The sequence below is a fragment of the Cottoperca gobio genome, chromosome 4 (genome assembly GCF_900634415.1).
Source record: "Cottoperca gobio chromosome 4, fCotGob3.1, whole genome shotgun sequence".
Lineage (NCBI taxonomy): Eukaryota > Metazoa > Chordata > Actinopteri > Perciformes > Bovichtidae > Cottoperca > Cottoperca gobio.
The window spans coordinates 2,145,001-2,168,969 of NC_041358.1; the positions used below are offsets into that span (position 1 = coordinate 2,145,001).

The 23,969-nt window shown below is 39.9% G+C and overlaps 1 protein-coding gene across 2 annotated transcripts in view; it reads left to right on the plus strand.

Annotated features, from left to right (window-relative positions):
* Positions 1–21,533, plus strand: part of mcf2l2 (MCF.2 cell line derived transforming sequence-like 2) — a 115,656-nt gene extending 94,123 nt beyond the window's left edge. Inside the window, exons 28-35 of one of the 2 annotated variants that reach the window (XM_029430460.1) lie at positions 1,206–1,301; positions 3,311–3,406; positions 5,801–5,872; positions 6,337–6,450; positions 7,541–7,650; positions 9,187–9,302; positions 17,013–17,083; positions 18,395–21,533. In XM_029430460.1, coding sequence (XP_029286320.1) covers positions 1,206–1,301; positions 3,311–3,406; positions 5,801–5,872; positions 6,337–6,450; positions 7,541–7,650; positions 9,187–9,302; positions 17,013–17,083; positions 18,395–18,477 — 758 coding nt within the window. In that variant the 3' untranslated portion in view covers positions 18,478–21,533. The remainder of the gene's footprint in view (positions 1–1,205; positions 1,302–3,310; positions 3,407–5,800; positions 5,873–6,336; positions 6,451–7,540; positions 7,651–9,186; positions 9,303–17,012; positions 17,084–18,394) is intronic. The other variant, XM_029430459.1, reaches the window with a different exon arrangement.
* The last annotated feature ends 2,436 nt before the right edge of the window (positions 21,534–23,969 follow it).

Below are 23,969 nucleotides of genomic sequence, written 5' to 3' on the forward strand. Positions count from 1 at the left end.
ACCAGGCCATTCCTCAGACTTCTGAAAAATACAGAGAGTCGCCATTTTGAATACCCATAATGCATATCCACACATGTAACATACCACACCTATATAATACATGTATTATTATATCAGTCAAAACAAAACAAAACCTAGGAAAGTGAAGTTTAGCAAAATTCCTTTTCGGAAAGTTCATAGATCATATACATGTATAAAAAAAATCTGAATTTCATATATATATACTGTACATAGATGATACATTCAGAAAGTAATGCACAAAGAAAGCTGAGCTGCTTTGTTGGCTTGTGTTTGTGCCATACGTGTTCATTTTTCCAGTCTGGTGAAAGAGCAGGACTTTAGGTTCCCGGAGATAATGATGTCCTTGGAAATCACTCTGAATCTAAAAATGCGTGTATCATGTGTGTTCAGTTTTGACTCAGTTATGACTCTAGAAGGGAGTGCAATTCATGCCACAAATTGTTTTAATCAAACTCTAAGGTTTTAAGGTACAATGATTGGTACCCTGAGCCTCCCTGCTCCCTTCCCTGTCAGTGTGTTAATGATGAGGCCAGTAACAAGAGCAGTTAGACAGCTAATCCTGCGAGCTCTCATAAAGACAGTCATCCCACTCAAAGTGAAAATCATACTGTGATGCATTACAGTATTGCCGTGTTGTTGCTGCAACTTGGTTTATTACTCTCAATGAGCCTCATAATAAATGGAAAAAAACTTCCAAAGCTCTAAGAATTCTTTTTGTTCCTGCGTATAAGAGTAATGTGTTTTAACCTGCCACATTGAGAGAGCTGTACAGCAAGATATACATCCAGGAACTAGTCTTATATTCATGGTTGCCTTCATAAATCAACGTCATTGCCTTCATGGTTGACTTTGAAAATAAGGACTTGAACCTTGACTTGACCTAAGACTTGAAGGCAGGGTAATATATACATATACATTCCCGTGTGTGTGCGTGTGCGTGTGCGTGTGCGTGCGTGTGTGTGTGTGTATGTGTGTGTGTGTGTGTGTGTGTGTGTGTGCAGTATATAGATATAGGCATAATTTTGTGAAACAAAAAAAAAAGTATACAAACAAGGGTGTCGGCGGTACTGGAACTCATGTATCATATTGGCGGCAATAAAAAACCCTTTGAAGCAGCGCTGACGCCCTCCTCTTCCTCCCCCCCTGCTGAACTAAGCCCTGCTCCCTCTTGCTTTCCCACTCAGTTGATGCTTCAGCCAGCCAATCAGGCCTCTTGGCTGCTAACGCTAGGAAACGCTTCACCTTGCAGGGACTTTCCAACAGGAGGTCTCTTCCGGCAGGTAACAGCACAATGTGGCACTTTGAGTGCTCACTTATGCTACCTTCACTATGATCATCATCATCATCATCATCATCATCATCACTGGCATCTTTGTCAACACCACCGCCCTCATCGTCTGTTCTTTGTTCTCTTCATCTGTGACTGCTGTAATCATCATCTTCCCCATAATGATAACCATCATCATCCTGAACAGCCGCAGCTTCTCCCTCGCCTCTGTGCTTTCAGTCTGCACTCTCCAGTCATATGACTGCTGTTGCCTCTTTCTTCCTCGAATGTTATATACATTCCTGTTTCTCATTTGTGTCAGCATAATGAAGGCCACATCTCTCTCTCTACTCCCCTTTCTCTGCTTGTGTCTCTTCCTATCAGTATCCTTTGCATCTGCCCGCACTACAACAAGGAAACTGTGATTTAGTAGAGAGGGACGGAGTGTTGTTGAAGAGACAGAAGGAGAGATGGATAGAAAGACAGAGAATCTGCCTGAGTGCTGGCAGTGGTGTCACCGCAAGGCTAAATTCTGTGGCGCAGCATTGCGCTAAATGTCAGCATGTAATATTCAAGCCTTCTTGACATTTGAAAACGTATTAACATTTTTGAAGGAGGACAGGCCTTGATTCCACGCTCTGATTTCCACGTCACAGCAGTTCGGCCAGTCTTCAAGCCACGCACAGCCCTAATGAGGCTGATGAGAGGTTCCACCAATTTAATTCCCAGTCATTTAAATTCCAGTCAATAGGTGGCAGGCATGTCAATTGGTGGACAGTGTCCTTTAAAATAAGTGAAAGCAGTTTCATTGTTGTGCTGCAGTGGTGTTGCGTCAGGTAATGAGACATCCCTGCTGAAAAGCCACATTTCTTTATTAGTGATGGCTGACGGCTATTTGACTACTCTGAACAATTTATTCTCATTTACTGTATTTTTGCTGTAGAGTCCCATTTACTTGAATTGTCATCTGCTTTATTCTGTCTAGTTTTTATCTACTAACACTTCAAGCAACAAGACTAAAAGTCAACTTGACAATATGACTTGCATTGACTCGCAGTTTTAGGTGTAGGTGCATCATTTAAGCACATGTTGATCCTGTACTGTCATAACAAATGTGATATTTGCCATTTCCTCACAAAATGTGAGGCACTTTAAACCTCTTTCAACAATGTACCCTTATAGTAGCCAAGCAGAGGTTTTAAAGTATCTGTCCCTGAGATTCATACTGCCACCTCAGTCCAATGGAGAGCGATGGAATTATTATTTTGTGTTTAAAAATGTCATTTTAAAAACTTAAGAAATGCGATGTCCAATAAAAACAGTTCATAGTGATTCTCCAGAGTCACGTAAACGTTGTGTCTGGAGTAAGAAATCCTTTCACTTCCATTCTATTCTACTGTTTTCTTTAGTTTTTCCTTTTGGTGATTTTCTCTTTAATGTTTAACTGAAGATTGTGATGAAACAACAACTATCACATTTAAAACTACTTCACTACTGAATCAACTATGTAGCTTTACAATCCTCTTCTAAAACACTTATACTGGCAGCCTTTGACTAAAGAAATCAACTCAAAGGCTTACTTACTGGATTCTTCTGGAGCTTTCAATCTCATATCAATGTCCTCTTCAATGCATGGATGGAGTTTATGTTGGATTCATGATACAATCTTTCTTTCATAGATGACCACCTGTTATCACATAACCAACGTGTCATAGTTGTCATGAGAGATGAGGTTAAAAGCTCTGTTTTTCTTACATTATTTCATGCATTCCCGGCTTCCTCTTTTCATTAGCTTGAACACTAGTTGTGTTTTGTGACTTTATTTATTCTCTGTTGTGCTCTGGCCTTATTTTTTCTTTCATTTCAAATCTATATAACTCCATCTCTCTGTCCATCCTCCTCTGCTTCTTCATTTATTCTCCTTTCCTCCCCTTTAATCAATCACTCAGTCACTCTTTCTGTCTCGTCTTCCCGATCTCGCTCTGTGTCCCTTCCTCCTTCCTGACCCCTCTCCGGCTATAGCGCCTGCTGCTAAGGAGGCAGAGGTCACCCGCCGCTTCTCTCTCGCCTCCTCTCTCGCCTCCTCTTCCTCCTCCTTCGCCACGCGACGCACAAAAGGTACCTGATTATAACCGTTCAGTCCTGCCTCCATGTTTAGTTTTTCCTATATTTTCTTGCTTTTACACTTTTTCTTATTAGTTATTTCATTGGTGCGGTGTTGAATGAAAATGTGGGTAAGTTAAGACCTTCAGCCAGATTATTTTAATGCAAAGAAAGGCCAAAAAGAAAAGAATATCAGACATCAAACTGATTTTCGCTGTTGTTTGTCTCGTACAAAAGAGAATGGCAATTGTTGTTAGTTGTTATGGTAACAACGCAGGTCAGAGGGGCCGTAAAGTGTCCTTCTCTGGGAAGTGGATGAAGCATTAAGTTGTTAAATGTCACTCCTTTACTCCGGCTCTACGCTTCGTAACATTACTATTCCACTGCTCGTTTTAGTCGTTACTGCAAAATCTCACCTCATTTCGTCAGAGACCGCACATTTGGTTTATACAAAAGCCCATACACATCTCCGTAAATCTCTTTTGAGTGTAAAATCTGTATCCAAAAGGGAGAAATGATTGAAATGCTTTTGTTTTCCAGCGTTACCAGAATGATGTATTTAAGGGCAAACTATTGAACACTTATAATTATGATTTCTGTTAGACTTTGAAGACAACATATAGACTACACATACAATTTACATATTGTATGTACAGTAAGGTGTATACAGTATATCTCAATATGAAGATTGCTAAGATATTATATATATATTTAAGGTTAATTTCAGGCGGAATTTCCCTTTAAAAGTTGTAAAAACAGTGTTTATGTGGGTTTGCCCTTTAGTAGATTCCAGGTTATCATACATTTTCAGGTCAGTCATGACCAAAACACACACTCAAATTAAATCTGTCGTGAGAAAATTGTGTGTATGTGTGTACATGTATATATAAAGACGTTTTCTTATTACCTTCTTATTTACTGCTCTCTTGAAATGTATGAGTTGCATAGAGAAAGTCAAGCCTTTGCTGGGAATGAAAACAATGTTAAAGAGAAAAAAGCTGCAAATGAGTAGACATACATTTTCCTTTTTTTAAAGCAACGGTAAGGAAATAAGAATTTTGATAAGCTGACATTTGGAACGTAGGGTGACATTCAAAGTGGTAGTAGAAGTGCAATTTACTACAGGAATATAGATGAGAATTTCATTTCAACAGGCATAGGCAGGGAAGGAATTAAAAACACCAGGAGAGAGCTATTAAAGTTCTCCCTTTAACTATTTCCACTCTGGCTGTGCTCTGCTTTTATTGTATTTTTCCCCTTCAATGCGGTGGACAGTGTTTCAATAACGTACACCTGATGAGAGCGCTGCGGCTCACATCGGCTGTAAAGAACTCTGTGGAGTTGAGAATGTGCCTGAAGCTTTTTTGGCTCGGATTTTAATTCTCATCCAACTTGTGTACTAATATCAGCAACAAATCTAATACTTAGTACAATAGCAACACACACACAGTGGCAGCAGGGATTCAGTTTCCCAATCTCAGCCTCGCTAATAACATTCACAAAATAAGATGTTTAAAGGATGTATTATTTTTAGATTTGGTAAGATTAGCTTTACATGTATTACATAGCATTACATTCACCAAGTTAATTGGATTTTTACACAGAAATTATTTTTGACTTGACACAGAAGGGCGAATGTGAAAAAGGAAAAGACAAAAAGAAATATATATATATAAAGTATTTTCTTTGCAAGGAAATCAAATCAGTTTAAACTTATGATGGATGCTTATGAGCCAATTTTGAGTTATTTTTACACCATTACACCAGATGAGCCTCAAAAATGTGTTTTTCCTCACAAAGAAGAAAAATAGTTTATTTTTCTTTCATTTATGCCAACTGTACGAATATCCAGTAAATTCTTTATTCACAGTATGTGGGAAATTAAATTAGAGTCACAACCTACGCATTCTCATTCTTCACTCTGTTTTGGCATTCTCAGAAATGAAGCTATGATGAATAGAATGAATTCTATATTCTGTCTAATAAATGATCAAACTCATGAGAATAAGGCTGCTTAGAGTCGTGAGAATTAGTAATGAGCCTCAGTCAGGATGGTCATTAATTAAGACATGGAGATAAACAGTCATATAACTGCAAAGAAGTTTTAAAAGCACAATTAGTAAGAGAACTGAGAACACTCTGTGTACCAGATGGCAGTTATTGCATGAGAATTGAGGCTCTTCATAATGGTCGGAATAAAGTCAAAGCAAACCTTTTATGAAACGGACACCCATGTCTGAATGATAAAAAGCCTTTTCTTTAACAGATGGAAACCCGTTGTTACAGATTTCAATGGGCTTTTCAAATGTTGTCTAAAGGGGGTTTTAGGGTAATGCTGTGTGTCTGCCTTCTTTTCAAAATGTTACTAATGAATTAAGCTTGTTGTTGCACGTTATGTCCCCTGGCCAGGTCCCCTGTCTGCTAGCATAAAGAGCAAGAGACATGAGATAAAGAGTGATCCCACTCCACTTGGTTATGAAGGTACATGAACATGCAAAGATATGTAATGTCTGTACAGGCACGGAGCATGCTGGGCCTTTTAGCGTTTTGTTTGGTTAATTAGGCACAACCTATTTATGTGATTTTCTTTCATTTGTGGATGATGTGTGTAGTATGTGTGTGCACGTCTTTATGTGCTTGCTCACTTCCATGTCTTGCCTGCTGTGTTGACTTGCGTTGTGATTTGTGCTGTGACGTTTCAAAATGCATGATCATCATAACAAGTGTTGGTGTAGAGTTGGTATGGTGAGGGGTTTGTTGGTTTTTAGCCCTTTTGACTGCTGGGTTGATTTCTGCATGAGTAGAGTTGCACTACTGTCTTGACTACATTGACTGAACTTAATTAATAATAATCGAGACCCATACATCTTTTTTGTTTGTGGTTGACAATGTTGAGTAGAAATCATGATGAAAAGGATGGTTTAAAGCATTTGGCTTCCCTCCAGATACTTTGCGTGGTGCTATGGCTGCAGTCAGGAAGCGTCAGAGCCTGACTAGCAGCGCTGCTGCTGCTGCTGCTGGCAGCACCACAGCCGTCCCTAGATCCACCTCCCAACCAGGTAACTGCAGAGAAGGACTCATCTCCTACAGTCATTTGTGTGGTTTTAGTTTTGATAATTTGGTTTTGGACAGTCTTATTTTGCTCAGTGTTTCACTTTTCTTCTGAAATGTAACCTTAATGTCTTTCTTCTTTATGTCTATTTTTACCCTCGGATTGCTCTTAAAGAAATTGTTTTCCAAAGATCAGTTGGAATGCAACCTCTAGTTCCATCACATGACTCCAAACAGATTGTGTCTGACAGTGCCATCCAAAGTGACCCATATGACTGTTACAAACCTAACCCTATGGTTATTTCCAGGCATCGAATGCAAGTGGGATAAGGTTAGAGAAAGATTATGGTCATCATGTTCAAAAGAAAGCATTGACTGTCGTCTCCGATGTCAGAATCAAACACTATGAACCAGTGGGGACTGGTGAATACTGACCTGGTGGGCTTACAGGCACCGAGGGCTTATACGTGTGTTGTCTAGCTTGGTGCTCTAACTTTTACTCAAAGTATTGAAGACTGTTGTGTTTACCCAACAAGTGAATCAGAAAAGCTAACATACTCCACCCAACAGCTCAGCTTGGCCTCTTTTTATAACTCCTAAACATATAAATCTAACTTTAATGCTCAATGTTGCCATTGTTTTTTAATAACTGTAATAAAAGTAGTCTTGACTTGGTTGTCATAATCTGCTTTGGTGCTTAACGCTTAAAAGCCTACTGCTTCTGTAAAAGTTACTTCTGCAATTCTTGCACACCTTCATATATTATCTCCTGTTGCAAGCAACATTTTCAAAGGAAGCTTAGATTTTTTAGATTTTCGCACAAACAAGAATTATCATTATGTATTCTATGAAGTGAGCTCGGCTACATCTGTGTCATGCCTTTAGGATCAGTTAGCAGTATTACAGTCCTTCTGTGTGAGAAGCTTGGCTAGAGGTTTAATTATTGCAAACCGATTCATCAAGCTTTCATGATGATGTAAGACACAGTACTTAACTGCACAGCGACAATGGAGCACCATCACCTTCCAGTGGAATAGAGATATCCCCTTGTTTATGAGCACATTTTAGCGGTTTACAATTTGTATTGATTCCCCTCAGGCTGGGCCCAGCGGCGTCACCCTTCCATGGACACAGACGACTTTGAGACGATCCCCTCCAGTGCTGAGGAATCCTCCAACTCTTCAGAAGAGGAAGGCAACAATAAAAATGTAGGTAACCCAATAGCCCAATATCACATATCATACATTTGTCTCAGTTGGACAACCTGATAACAATGAGTTGCAGTAATCCAGCCTTGAAGTAACAAATGCATGGATTAGTTTTTCTGCATCATTTTGAGACAGGATGTGTCTTATATTTGCAATGTTTCGTAGATGAAAGAAGGCAGTTCTTGAGATTTGTTTTATGTGGGAGACAGATCCTGATCAAAGATGACGCCAAGATTCCTTACAGTGATGCTGGAGGCCAAATTAATGCCATCCAGAGCTTCTATGTCAATAGAAAATGTGTTTCGGAGGCGTTTAGGGCCAAGTATAATAACTTCAGTTTTGTCTGTGTTTAACATCAAAAAGTTGCTAGACATCCACGTTTTTATGTCCTTAAGGCATGCTTGAAGTTTAGCCAATTGATTGGTTTCGTCTGGTTTAATTGATAGATATAATTGGGTATCATCCGCATAGCAATGAAAGTTTATAGAGTGGTTCCTTATAATATAGCCCAAAGGAAGCATATATAAGGTGAATAGAATCGGTCCAAGTACAGAACCCTGCGGAACTCCAAGACTGACTTTGGCTGTAAAACTTTTTTAAACAGTTTAGTTGGAATCGGGTCTAAAAGACAGGTTGATGGCTTAGACGATGAGATTGTTGAAGTTAGTTGGTTAAGGTTGATTGGAGTAAAACAGTCTAGATATATTTCAGGAGTTACAGATGTTTTTGAAATTCCGGAGGTTGAAGTTAAGTCATTACCAATTGAGGTCAGGAGGAGATTAATTTTGTCTCTAATAATTATAATTTTATCGTTAAAGAAGCTCATGAAGTCGTCACTACTGAGAGATATAGGAATAGAAGGCTCTGTAGAGCTGTGACTCTCTGTCAGCCTCAGTGCTGAAAAGAAACCTGGGGTTGTTCTTATAGTCTTCTATTAAGGAAGAGTAATAAGCTGCTCTGGCATTACGGAGAGCCTTCTTATACGTTTTAAGATGATCTAACCAGACTAAACGAGATTCTTCCAATTTAGTGGAACGCCATTTACTTTCAAGATTTCTCGACTTTTGTTTTAGTTTGCGGATTTGTAAATTAAGCCATGGAGCTTTCTTTTTCTGTTTTATAAACTTTAAATTTTAACACCAAAGAAATGTAAAAATGTAAAACAAAAGTAGCTCGACCCAACCCATTCCGGTCCTACTGGGTCTCGTCAGCTTTCGCCTTAAATCATCACTGTCCCCCGACAGCTCTCCACTCATCCTTCACTTTCTCCTCTATTCTACAAAATCCCCTTCTGATACCCCTGAAAGAGGGCCCCTCTGCGGCTTGATTATTTCCCGTGGACATGTGTCTCGTTATACTGAGGACTTGACATTTGAAAAACAAGGGAAGAGAGACAAAAAGTAGGGAGGCTTATTGCTGCACATGTCTGCTGGGTTGGCAGCCTTTTCAGATCCATTATAATCTGTGGGACGTACAGTAGATAGAATTCAAGCATTTTACCCCCATGGGTATGGCTAAAGTTATTTCTTTCTGCAGGGTGACAGCGGTCGTTTCCGGGTGCAGCTAACCTACGAGTCTCGTGAAGCGCGAGACCTCTCTCTAGGGACGGGGGACCTGGTCCAGTTTCTGGAGGAAGCAGAGAGCGGACACTGGTGAGTTCCTGTTGTGAGCTTGTTCCTGCCCTCTCATCGTTCCGCTGAATTGATTCTTTTCCCCTTGACTTAAATCTCTGGCTTAGTGGGTCCCCATCTGTCAGTTCAAATATTTTTTGTGCCCAAATACAGGTGCAAGAACACAAACTGACCAGTTTGTTCCCAGTATAGAAGAAGATATAGAAGATATAGAAGAGCAAGCATTGCTTACACTCTTTTTTTGTTCTTCTAAGGAATTTATATTTTTGGCTCATCATTCTCTGCAGAAGACTTCTATTGTTAAGGCACATTTTCATTACAGCAAGAGGACCATACTTTGCCTATCATCGGTATTGTGTCTTATGTGTTATGCTTACTTTTAGATTTGCTCTTTAATCTCTGTGTCCTCAGCATTTCGTTGAAAACCCGGTTTGTTAATATCTGCATACTTGATTGATGATTGGCTGTGGTCTTTTTACTCAGCACTAAAGAGCTTGTTATGGACATGGAATGAGTGGAGGCAGAGGTCAGCTGTGAGCAGCAGGTACAGGCAGTATTCAGGTAGTATTACACCGAGTTGTAGTATCCATAATCTCCACATTTCCTGATATAATCCAGTTGCAGAGCTGGATGCATAACTCTTACAGCAAAGTGTGTATACACATACAACTCATACATACATACATATACATAATACACATTTCTAATACATAAATGCCATTTGTAGAACACACATACACATACACACATGTACACTCACAGAGATGATACATACTTACACTCAGGGTTGATATTTAGTCAAAGATCTATCAGAACAACTTCTCTGTGATAACTCATTTTAAATGTCGGTATTTCACACAGCTGCTGTATTTATGTTGACTTTGTCAGACGATGTTGTGGTCATAAAATATAGATTTGATTTGACTGCTGGTTAAACAGGTCGTGTTTATGGGCTGTGATCAACTGTATCATGTCTATGAACAGAAACAGAAAAGTTTGTAACTGAGATGGACTCAGCTTTCAGGACAGCAGGAAGGAACATTTGAGCTGCGATTAAATCACTAAAGTATTTCTTCCTCATACTGTTGTCTGACAAGAGAAACAGATGTAAACAGATTTACTATGTAAATGAGAACAATACTTTGAGGAACAGAAGAGTCATGGGTCTTTATAGGTGTAATTATTACTAGTTGAACATTATCTCTCCACACATAATTTTTCCTTCACCTACAGCCTCGATTCAAATCCAACCTGCGGCCCTTTGCTGCATGTCCTCCCCTCTCTCCCCCTTTACAGTCTCTCTGGCATATCTCTATAATAAGGGCAAAAGGCCAAACATTAGCATACATGTAATATAATATTCATAACTATGTTCTCATTAGTATATAATCACCTGAAACTACAAATCGTTGTATTTTCGCTACCTTAGAATGAGCCCTTCATATCTACATAGGGAGCGGGTCCTCTGATTCTACAGTAGTCCAGAACGGACAAACCAAACTCTGGCTCTAGAGCCTTTCAAGTTTTAACGTTACCTGAAGGCCACAGGTACTCCGACATGCTTGTAAAACGCCTGAATTTCATTGCTTGTAAAGTTCAATCAGGAGAGAATCCTTTCTGAGTGAACGAACATTTATTGACACGTGCACAAGAGGATGAAACGTGTGAATAGTCTTTGGCCATTAGACCCCATCGTGATATCATATATTCTAGGGGGAAGTGAAGCCCTAATCGAATAGGACACTGGATTTGATGACTGAAGGTGAATGAGGTGGAGGAGGGACGCAATGACCTGAAATAACAACTGACGGCAGCAGAGAGGAGGACAGATTTAAAGTTTGACAGCAGCGACAGAATTGGCTGTTGGAGATCGTGGCTAAATCTAGTTTGTCGACTAAAAGAGTGGACGCCCATAATGAGCCGATCAGAAGTGGAGCCGTGAGGGAGAGAAGTAAGAATGAATGAAGCATATAGGTAGTCATCCTGGTTGAACTTACGCTGAGCTTCATTGGTGTTATTGTAAGGATGGTCTGTGAGCATGGAGAATGTCCGGACAATTACTACGGCGTTACTGCGGTTTTGCACTTTTAGAAAGGGACAGCTGAGCGGAGGGGTATTCAGTTATTTGCAATCTGCAACTACAATACTAGATGCATTCAAATCTTACACACTGTCCCTATAAATTTCACAGGTTATTATCATATTACCATTATGAATATTAGGAAATGTGTTCAATTTCCAATCGGTTGTCAGGGGGAGGCGGCTGGTTGGTGGGTGAGCTCTTGTTCCAGGAGAAAGTACAGGCCGCAAGTTTTAAAAGTCAGCATCTGGTGAAAAAATCACTGACTCATTGGCATTCATCAACAGCCCTATCAACCACCTGTGGCTGTGTTATAGTCCATGTCTGCTATGGGACAACTCAATGGGCCATATTGGTGTCAATGTTTTGCCAGAAACCTGCTTGAATGACCCTCACAGCACTGTGTTCTACATGGCCCGATGTTATTTAGAATGCACTAATCGTCCAGCTCATTGAAAGATTGCATCATTGTGTCCTTTTATTCATGCATCATTTGGCTCCAAAGTGATGCAGTAGATTGTAATGGACTTGGTACAAACTCATTTCTACAGAGCTTTAATTTAAAATACAAATGGCCGCAATACCAGCGCAAATTGTGACATTGAGGCTTTGGGTCACCCTCAGCAACATTTTTTCATAATCCTTTTTATTGTCTGTTCCTACTCTTTGAATAAATGACACAGTTGTGATTAGAACCACAGTTGTGTGCCTAATTGAAGTTGAATGTCAAACTATCTGCACCGAGGCCAGTCAGTGTTGCACGATGATACTCACTTCCACAGTGTTCTCACTGAACATGACCAGATCTTTGTTAGAGGAATGTGTGAATTGTAAGATTTATTCTCTGTCAGATCAACAGATGTCGAGGTGACTGAACAAGTTTCTCTAATGGTTGTCGATAGGCAAACGTTGAGAATTACATGACGAGCTCTTTAGAAAAGCAGCTGCAGTCATTCTGTTCTCCAAACAACTGCGCTGATATTTAAAGCATGAACGCAGCCTTACAGAACAAAGAGAGGTTGTTACTATCTTTTCTCACTCTATACCTGAAATGGTGACTTATCAGTAATTATGTTTCTTATGGTTCTCATTGATAAGTAAGTTGGTCTTTTTCATTGCTGTCTCAAACTGTTTCAGCAGTTTATCCACTTAAATATCAGGCAAAGGATTTTTTCATATGCAAAACTAATTCTAGGTAAAGTAAAGTTAAAGTATGTTAAGTCATTTACTGTTAAACAGGTGAAATCTGTAATGCCTTACATATTTCTACTGTTAAATTCTGCCTTTTCCCAAATCAACCCAATTTATGTTCTAAAGCATTTGATTGGTTAAGATGGTTGAGGAGGTTTACAGCTGAAGAGGTACTTTAGTACTAAATGTTAGTCCTCTATCCATTCTAAATAACCACCTAATCTCCACTGGCTAGAGCCACAACAATCACCTTAGATTTGAATCACCAATCTAAGCTGTTAATTGAAAAAATATTTTATGCTAATATTTCTTAGATATTGAAAATAGCATTGTTTTGGCACAGTACCGTACTGGATCTCTGTATGTAAACCTGGAGAAATGGACATGAACCCCTTCCAACATGCTAGTGATACATGCTATCCATGTACCCTAAACAGCCATCCTGTTGTACGCTGCCTCCAGCCTAATGCCTCCCACCAGTCTGAAGAGCATTAATATAAAATGGAATGATGGACCTCACAATATAATGCAGGGCAATACAACAACACCATAAACTTCAGCCTCAGATATTGAGTTGAATCCATCCTCTCTAACAGAGTATCGAGAACAATTGAACATTACGCTTTAGAGAGGCAGCATTTGACGCAGACCTGTTGTGATGAATTGTGTGAGATTGTATCAGATTTGATGATATTATGTAGTTTTGCTTAAGTAAAGCCTTTTTCTCCACTCCCTCCGCTGCTATCTGCAATCATTACCCACAGCATGGCTTCCCTGGTTAAAAGTCTATCATGAGTTTGGTCCACATTAATCAACCAAGCCAGAGAAAGGAAATGAGTCTAGTGCTACAGCTGCTCCTCTGCTGCCCTGTTCTCTACAGGCATTAAAGGCTCAGAGAGGCTCGTTTGGAATTCATTCACTATAACATTACACTGATGAAGCAGTGGGAGACACAAACACAGAACGTGTGACTGATACTCTATTGCCAAATCAAGGGAGGCGACTAAAAACAAAATGGCTTGAGGTGAATAATAAATCTTGTTTCATTCCCCACTCCACCACCATCTACAGGACTGTCTCAGAAAATTAGAATATTGTGATGAAGTTCTTTATTTTCTGTAATGCAATTAAAAAAACAAAAATGTCATGCATTCTGGATTCATTACAAATCAACTGAAATATTGCAAGCCTTTTATTATTTTAATATTGCTGATTATGGCTTACAGCTTAAGAAAACTCAAAAATCCTATCTCAAAAAATTAGAATAGTTCCTCAGACCAAGTAAAAAAAAAGATTTATAACAGCAAAACAAAATCAAACATTACAAACAGTACTTGGTTGGGAATCCTTTTGCATGGATTACTGCATCAATGCGGCGTGGCATGGAGGCAATCAGCCTGTGGCATTGCTGAGGTGTTATGGATGCCCAGGATGCTTCAATAGTGGCCTTTAGCTCATTAGCATTGTTGGGTCTGGTGTCTTTCAGCTTCTTCTTCACAATACCCCACATATTCTCTATGGGGTTCAGGTCAGGGGAATTGGTAGGCCAATCGAGGACAGTAATGCCATGGTCAGTACACCAGTTACTGGTGGTTTTGGCACTGTGGGCAGGTGTCAGATCATGCTGGAAAATGAATTCCTCATCTCCATAGAGCTTTTCAGCAGACGGAAGCATGTAGTGCTCTAAAATCTCTTGGTACACAGCTGCATTTACTCTGGGCTTGATGAAACACAGTGGACCAACACCAGCAGCTGACATGGCTCCCCAAACCATCGCTGACTGTGGGAACTTCACACTGGATTTCAAGCAACTTGGATTTTGCTCCTCTCCAGCCTTTCTCCAGACTCTGGCGCCTTGACTTCCAAATGAAATACAAAACTTGCTTTCGTCTGAAAAGAGGACTTTGGACCACTCTGCAACTGTCCAGTGCTTCTTTTCCATAGCCCAAGTCAGACGCTTCTTCCGTTGTCTTGAGTTCAGAAGTGGCTTGACCCTGGGAATACGGCTATTGTAGCCCATTTCCCGGACACGTCTGTGAACAGTGGCTTTTGATACCTGGACTCCAGCTTCAGTCCACTGTCTTTGAAGCTCCCCCAAATTCTGGAAGCGACTCTTCTTCACAATGCTGTTAAGGCTGCGGTCATCTCTCTTGGTTGTGCAGCGTTTCCTGCCACATTTCCCCCTTCCAACAGACTTTTTGTGGATGTGCTTTGAAACTGCTTGCTCTTTGAGAAATTTCTTGTTGTGTCTTACCCTCCTGATGGAGGGTGTCAATGATGGTCCTCTGGACAGCAGTCAGATCAGCAGTCTTCCCCATACTTGTGATTTAGTTTACTGAACCAAGCTGAGTGTTTTTCAAGGCTCAGGAAACCCTTGCAGGTGTTTCGAGTTAATTAGACGATTCAAGTGATTCGTTGAACACCCTACTAGTATACTTTTTCATGATATTCTAATATTTAGAGATAGGATATTTGAGTTTTCTTAAGCTGTAAGCCATAATCAGCAATATTAAAATAATAAAAGGCTTGCAATATTTCAGTTGATTTGTAATGAATCCAGAATGCATGACATTTTTGTTTTTTTAATTGCATTACAGAAAATAAAGAACTTTATCACAATATTCTAATTTTCTGAGACAGTCCTGTATACTTGTTGCCAGAGAAACAGAGGCTACTGCCCTTGTGGAGAATCAGCCTCCGGAATCCACCACTGAAAGTGTGCTTTGGAAGTGACTTATACTCTATTAGATAAAAGCTCAACTTTCTTTGAATGTGCTCATTTTTCATCAGCTCATGCATATTTCAGCCCTTAAAACCGTCTCCTATCGTCTGCGTCTGTGGGTTTTTGCTGGTAAAAGAGCTCACTCGCTCACCCTCTTCACTTGAGGGAAATGAAGAATTCATAAGTTCTCCCTTTTTGCTTTAGCTTTTTTGTTGGATCAAAGTTAGTGTGCAACTGTGTAGAACTTTAGGGAATGCGACTGATAAGCTGTGTTTTGCTCTGTATGTCATATACACCCTCATGTACGCTGCATGCATATGCACATGCATGGGTCAGTGTTTATGCATTTGATAGTCACTATTTGCAAAACAAGCTGTGATATGCTTGCTAACATACCCCTCCCAAGAGTGTGTTGCACCTTTCCAGATTTAGATTTAGATTTTCATTTCACACCCACAACACACAGTGTCCCTGTCCCAGCCCCTGTGGGCTTGCTGTTGGCAAAGTGTGGTGTATTTTTATAAAGGCTGAGAACACTTTAGCACATCCTGCCACATCCTGTCAACAAAAGTCACAGTATGAGCTCTGAACCCGGACATAGCTGTAAATATCTGTTTGCTGCTATATTACTGCTCTGAATGTCGTATAGAACCTTTAACCATACCATAGTTAATTTTCCATATATTAAAATACTAAATGTTGTCGTAAGTAATCTGAATTCTCCCATTTCTGCCTGCCGATTTGGTTGCATTGTACAGTGTGTGGTGTTTACATCTTGATTGTTAAGAAAAAGACAGATAGTAATCAGGATTATTGTTTTAGAATCATGTGTGGTCACATCTCTCTATCCAAATTTGAGCAATTTCATTTTTTATTGCCTTTTTTTGTAAGTTGCACTATAAATGACAAACTCAAACTGTATATTAATATGTACATTTCTGTCTTGGTATTGTCACAGGTTGCCTGGTGGTGCTCTTTAGAAATAGTGCAGCTGTCGTTTATTTGAACTCTGTTTTCTCTGTTGTTCAATATTTGCATCTGTCTAACTGTCAACACTCAAAACACTTTTTTTAATGAGCATTTATAGATTTCCATATTTTCCGGATCAATTTCAGCTTCAAAAGCAGCTCAAGAGGTCTTTGCTGACCTTCAGTGGTTTCTTCTTCTTCTCGACTTGCTGCAAGGCTGTACAGGTGTTCTCCAGGACAACTTTCACATTTCTATCCAGGTCTTTCCTCTTAGGCAAATATCCCCCAAAACCTTGGTGAAATGCTTAATTGACAACTTATTTAACAATTTGCAAGATACTTTTAATGAGTAGGCTTGATTCCATGTCTGAAAACCAGTAATGCCAGTCAATAAGACCCAGCATATGACAAATCCCTCACATGAAGCCTCTTAACTCTCTTGAACACAAATGCTATTGCTTTACCATTTGAAACATGAGACTACCTGTGCACCAGTGTGTACTCTGTTTACATTCAGGCTGTGTTAGTTAGTATGTTAGTCAGTCACATGGGTTTACTGCAGTGCTTCCTCCAAGGATGTCGAGGCTGTTCTATTTTTAGAGGCTGATTCTAGAGAGTGGTCAAATCAAGACTTGTGTTGTGGGACCTTTTGACTTTTGATCCAACACTTTGTTTCTCATGAGGTTATTTGTGTTATTCAACCAAAAAAAGATGCTTTTGTCACTGTTTGTCAGTGAAGACCCTCTACTGCATTGTGTCTCATGTTCTAGGCTAGTCAAGAAGCTTTTAACAGAGGAGACAGGGCTGGTCCCGTCCAGTATACTGCAGACAGCATCTGAAGGTCACCCATTAAGTAACTCTGCTACATCCGACTAACCCCTGGCAGCCTTGCTGTAACACACTCAATCACACACCCACTCCTCCCTCCGCTCTGTTACTCCAACTTTGTCAATTGCTCCCTCACTCTCTCACATGGCAGTCGGGCCAAGAGGGATTGGGTGGGATCGGGCGGGCCGCTGCTCTTGGAGAGGGAGGGACTGTTGGACAGGCTTCAGGTTGGATGGAGCGGATGGGGATGGAGGAGCTTTGGCTTGTTGAGTTGAATAATCAGAGCATGATATCACTGGTTGAAACATATTCCCTCTACTACTCTCTCTTCATGGTTTCTCTCTCGCTCTATTATAGATGCAGGGAGTGGACGTAGGACAAAAACAATATATTTTGAACACCTAAGTCAATTGAACGTATAATCAAGTCACTATAAATGTAATTTATTGACTCAAAAAATAGGATCAAGATTCAAGTTACTCTTTATATTATTAAGAAGACTTGTGTTTCTTTGTTGAGGAACAGTGGCAACGTCTCTAAGGGGCTTTAAAATAAGAATTTACAGTGGGGAAAAATACTTCTGGATTCTAGATATTAATCTGGACCTTACATAAAACTTGAGCACATATTGTATATTGCAATACTGTTGTGAGTTCATGGTTTGGTGGCACAAAATATACTTTTTCTTAGAGGACAACCACTCCTGGGCTCTGGGCTTTTTCTCTCTCTGTGTTCTCTCGCTTCAGTGGCCCCTCTATCTTCGATCCATCTCTTCACAATGCCCTCCCTATCATGCCACCTTGCAGGCTGCTCCTTGAAGTGTTTGTGGTGGCCTTGCTTGTTTTGTTACGGAGCTCTTCAAAACAACTATCCTTTCCTTCTCCTCCCTTGCCCTTCTTTTCTCTTTCTTTTATACCTTTTCTTCTGTTTTGGAGTGTCTTTCATACTTGAGGAGGACAGAACTCGCTCCACTAAACACACTTAAGCATTTGACTTTCAGTGTTTTTGTTAAGTGGAGCCCATTTACAAAAAGCCCTCTCCACCTGTATTGATTGCCCATGTCTACCTTCCCTGTAGTTTTCCATGCACTCTACTGGCTGATAAGTTGCAGATATTGAACACTCTTATGTCTCCTTGTTTTAAACTCTTATTAAAGCTGCATTGTTTGTTGTGTCATTGTTATTGGCAATGCAGTCCTGGCTGTGCATCTCCCCTGTTTTAAGCACTATGTTTGAATGCCATTTTCTTCCCCATGCTTGTTTTGTATATTATATAATAACATCCCAGATGTTGAAGCTGACTTAAATCTTTCTCGTTTTTCTAGATATCTTCAGTGATCTGTGTACAGCAGCACTCTCTGATTCGGACGGAAATGAAGCCAATACGTGGGGAGATGACAGCAGCTGACTATTGTAGTTCATTACGTTGGACTACAAACATTTTTGTTCAAACATGGTTTTTGAACTGCAGTTTCCTAAACTGGACTGTTTCTATTTGTTTCTATATGTTTGCTATTGTTTTTCAACTTTAGTCTGACACATTGAAGCTTCTCTCTGAAGCCTCTGGAAAAAGCTGGAAACTGAATATGTCTGAATGCCACAGTGGGAAAGCCATATAGGACTTTTTATTCAAGGAAGTACCAGCTGTCATCTGTGGAGAACTAAAAACTGAATGGATGTGGAAACTGGACTTTACATCCAAAACTGGTTGAATTCAGATTATGTACTGTAGACAATGCAATTTAAAAAAATGGTTTGGCTGGATACCTGAATACTCAAATTCCATTTCTGACCTGGACAAGCTTAAGGAAAGTGATGAATCCCATGTGCTGGTTGTGAGCAGGCCTTGGCAAGATGCCTTTCTGTGCTGCTATACTACGCTGAAGACCAGGTTCTGCCTCTGTTGCTCCGCTTCAACCACCTCAAATTTTCAGGTTCAGACTACAGACACTTCACAGGAGCTGCAGTCTCCAGAAGATCTTGGAAGTTGTCTTAATTCCCTTTCCTGGCCCTGGTAGAGACAACAAATAATGTCATTACTTTACATCAGATATGTTATCTCAACGTGCCCGTTCTCACACACTGTAGACTTTCAAATAATCTGTTTAAATTGATCTTAAAGAGCTTGAGAGATATTCATATTTCATATTTAAATATACTGTATAACCCTGTCATTATAAAACGAAAACATTTGTCTGAAAAAACTTAAATTATGTCCTCACATGTATTATACAGATAGAATGTTTTGTTTAGACAGAAACCTTTTATATGTATATGATTGTTTAGAACTCCTCTCATGCTGGGTATTAATAAAGACCTTTTTTGGCATCGATGGCCATTATGCTAGGGGAGGTCAACATTTTGGTTCTCTTGACTGAATATGTATTATGTTTGCTATGATGCATTTACATATTCATACATAGCAAACATAATTATATACAGTAAGTGATTCACAGTGATTGCAGGCCATAAAACCAAAATAAATAGCTAAAAGGGGCTATACAATTCATAGAGCTGCGCCAAATTGCGTGACAATTCTTTGTGGATTTTTCACTACAAGCTACCCCTTTCACATTACATATTGTCAGTTCACTCATTGTTCATAGGCAATGTATTGATTGGTGCAGCTTTAAAAACAACAACAACAGGTTACAATGTCAAGGGTGTAACAATTGAGAAAAACAAATTCTAAAATGATTTCTTATATCACCTATATCCAAGTTATTTTCCAGCAGAAAACGCATTTGAGAAATAAATCAATCATAATGTGTTTATTTGTTACACATGCACAGTGAATAGCAAATAGGAGATGCCAAATGGAAATGAAGCATTACTGGAGCACATCTCTTCTTTAGATGAATTGGGTGGTGGTGGTGATAATCAGCTTTCAGGAAACAAATGTATCTCTGTGACATGCTATTCTACTCAGACTCATCTCTCCATAATGGGATACTTACTAGCAAGCTTTTTGAAAACATGTCACACTTTGGGTAGCTGCAGTGTTCAGACACATACTTGATCGGAGACCAGATTGATTGTATTCTAACCTTAAAATTTTGAGCACTGTGTCGTTTTGCTGATTCCAAGCAATAGCTCAGCTTTGCAACAGCGTTATCAGATGCTTGTAAGTCTGTTGAAGTCCATGTAGAAAGCTCCTACACCAGTGTTTTTGTAACTGAGATTTTAGCATTTGTTAGCAATTTGTGAGCGTCGCTAACGTAAATCAGGTAAGCTGAAAAGCTGCAAAGCCAAGTCAGGGAACTGGCAATTAGCTGCAACCGATTTTTCAGGGAAATGCTTTTTTAGCAAGCAGCACCTGGGCTCAACTGTATAGGTTTCACATTTTCAGAGAGTATAATAGCGCAGTACACTGAAGGTTTATTCATGGAGAGGGCCAGGAGGACATTTTGGTAAATGTAAATAAATGTCAGTGTTAGTCTAACATTGCATATTCTTTGGGGTAAAGATCCATTTTCTGTATGACTGCTGTATTGTTGTACACCATTCGCCCTCAGAGGCTTTTTGCCATTGTATTGCATTTCTACTGACAGATTGAATTCTATGGACTATTCACTGAGAAATTCAGAACAGCACCGCTGTATTCAAAGAAAGATGGCATGACACAGGAAGGTTTATATTTACTCTGTAACTTATTGTAAATGGAATGAGAAATCAAAAGGATATCAAAAGGCTAAATATTCACCTGATGACTGAAGACATGTCAGAATGTAAGACTTAGTTACTCTGTGAGAAAGCTATGGTATGTAACTGGGATCAGTCTTATAAAACAAGCACCCCAACTTTGATAAGCAATTAAAAAACAAATAAAAATGATGTATAGATCGATGGGTAGATTAATGGACGAGTTGGTTGATGCATGTATGATGGATGGATTGATAGTTGTTAGAAGGGTGGATTAATGGAAGATGGATGAATGAATGACCATAGACGGACAAATATATAGATGGATGGATGGACGACACATGGAAGGATAGGTGGATGGATGGATGGATAGGTAGATGGATGGATGGAAGGATAGGTAGATGGATGGATAGGTAGATGGATGGATGGAAGGATAGGTAGATGGATGGATGGATGGATAGGTAGATGGATGGAAGGACAAAGTGATGGATAGATACAGTATTTTACCACTGGGTTACCATCTGTAACAAAATGCAAACTATTAAAAGTCATATACATTAATATTAGTCGGATTGTTAAGAAATACCTTCCTCTTGAACATGCTGTATATTTTGTTTATCCTATGCTAAATGAAAAATATTGTATCTTTGTAAAGAAATATTTCTATTGTACTGCATCCTGCTGTAATTTTGTCATTTAACTATATTATAGAAATGATCAAGTCTGTATATTGTACAATCTATCATTGTAATGTACATATTGATTTATTGTGATAATATGCATTTATAATACACATTTTGTTGCCCTGTTTTGTTGCATTTTGCATTTTTAAGTTTGGAATAATGGACTAAGTTTAAAATACATCATTGCCATCTTATAACCTTCACGTGAGGCGTCGGTCTATAGTTTACGTGAGCAATCTTTGTGCTGTGGCACTAACCGGGGTTGTATGTGTACGTTTTGAAAGTTTGTTTATTCCACTGAATCCAAAGCAGCAGAAACCAGAAAACAACCGGCATCTCCGCCTCATCCTCCCAGCCACCAGGAGACCACCTCGATTTACTTATGCAGACCCGAAAGGTATCAGGGGTAACATTTTTGATATCTTTTGGACAATTAGTAAAGTTTACTCTTCAATTACTGACTCATAATTAAAATTCATAATTTGCGCTTACAAATTAATAAATTATCACAAGAACAAACAATCTGTTGCTCCGTTAAGTATATTCATTGGATTTTAAAGTTATATTTAGCTTGCAAAACCCAAAGTATATCCATCTCAGCCCAAAATCAAATCAAAACTGTATCAAACTCATGCAGTTGAATTAGATTGTCCATGACAGATAAATAAAGTGTGACAGTATGTAGCAACTATATAAAGAGTGTTGAGGAGACAAGGACAAATGGAATCAAAGCAAAAAGAAAACAATATCAAAGAAGAAAATACTCTTTATTGCAAATTGGGTTTTATTTTTGTAGGTCTGAATATCATTTCTATTGGTAACGATCACATTGTACTCAGCAAAGCGATTGCTGAGGTTTAGGAACACATTAAGATTGCTAAATTGAAGTCCAAGGGAACAAGAAACTCAAGCAGTCAGACGATTAGACAGGTTGTAAACATACCGGCAGGTCAAAACAACTTATTTGGAAGAAAAAACAAAAGTGAATGATAAAATAATTACTCAACCTTTATGTTTTAAACATCCATCACAGTTTACAAATGATTTTCTGCTTTGTCAGCAATCCCTCCTGATCCTTCATTCATTCCTTACTTCTGCCTAGTTTGGTTCTCTCACGAGAGAGTGGCCGGAAGAGGGATGAGGCACGAGCCCTCTCATCCCCCTTCTCAACCCCTTTCCCAGCATTTAGTCAGTTGCCAGATTGTATTTATGTATCACGCTAAACTTTCCAGCATTCCCTACCAGCCTGATCCTGCCTGTTTTGTTGTACTCCAATTCCTTATCTGCCCCTTGTCTGGTGTTTAGATTTTAGATTTTGCACTTACTCCGAATTTACTACACCCCAATTTCTTCTGTTTCTGAGCGTTGCATCATCCCCCAGCCGACTGGGAGGGCCTGAGATTGGGGAAACGCTGAGTGGGAAAGGCAATCCTCCACATGCTCCACATTGAATTCCTTCACTACGGAGCTTGAGAAGGTGTTCAACCACACAATTCCAGGCAGAAAGACTGCCAGTGGGCTGACTACTCAGTCGCGTTCGGGCTTTACAGCCAGAGAATAAGTGGATGCACCTTTACTGTATGATGCATTTTACAAAGGACTTGTCTGATGTGATGGCTGCACATGACCCTCCTTCTGAACCTGGATGACCTCATCAATACATATATCAGGGTTGATAGATGCCTCAGGGAGTGGAGGAGGGAACTCATGCAGCTTGGCTGGACCACACTTACCCCAACAAAATGACAGCTCAGCCTTCGGGAGAACTGCTGCCTGTACAGCAACCAGAACGGCCATTTTGTGTTGATCTGTCCGTTGATCTGGGTTTACTAGTCATCCAGAGGGCGCTGGTGAGCGGGGCCTTTCACTCCGAAATGCTCTCTCGCCCCTTACTCAATGCCTAGCTGGGGAATGCAGAGTATTTACACACTGTTCCAGTTCCTCTTCTGTTCCGTCCCCCACAGGATAGTTCTTATTTATTTAGGCATGTCAGATAATCACCACCTAGTCACCTAATCAACCAGTGATTCTGGGCATAATCCACACATTGACAGGGCCACAGGCTCCATTCTCCTGTGGAGCTCTCACTGCCGTACGTCCTCACTGATGTGAACCCAGACCAACCTGAAGCTGCAGACTTTCTCCACTGTAGTCCTGTTGATGGTGATGGGGGTGTGTCCCCCTCTCTGTTGCTTCCTGTAATCCACAATCAGTTCCTTAGTTTTGCTGACATTAAGATGGAAGTTGTTGTCCTGGCACCAAGATGTCAGGGCTCTGACCTCCTCTCTGCACGCCGTCTCGTCGTCATCGGTGATCAGGCCGATGTCGTGTCGTCAGAAGAGTTCATGTTATTTGATATTTCCCAACCGCACTGCCTGGGGTCTGCCCGTCAAGAAGTTCAGGATCCAGTCATAAAGGACGTGGTAATCCCGAGGACCTTGAGCTTAATCACGAGCTTGGAGGGCACAATGGAGTTAAATGCTGAACTGTAGTCAATGAACAGCATTTTCACATGTTCCTCTGATCCAGGTGGGTGAGGGCAAAGGCTCTGTATGCAAACTGCAGAGGGTCCAGT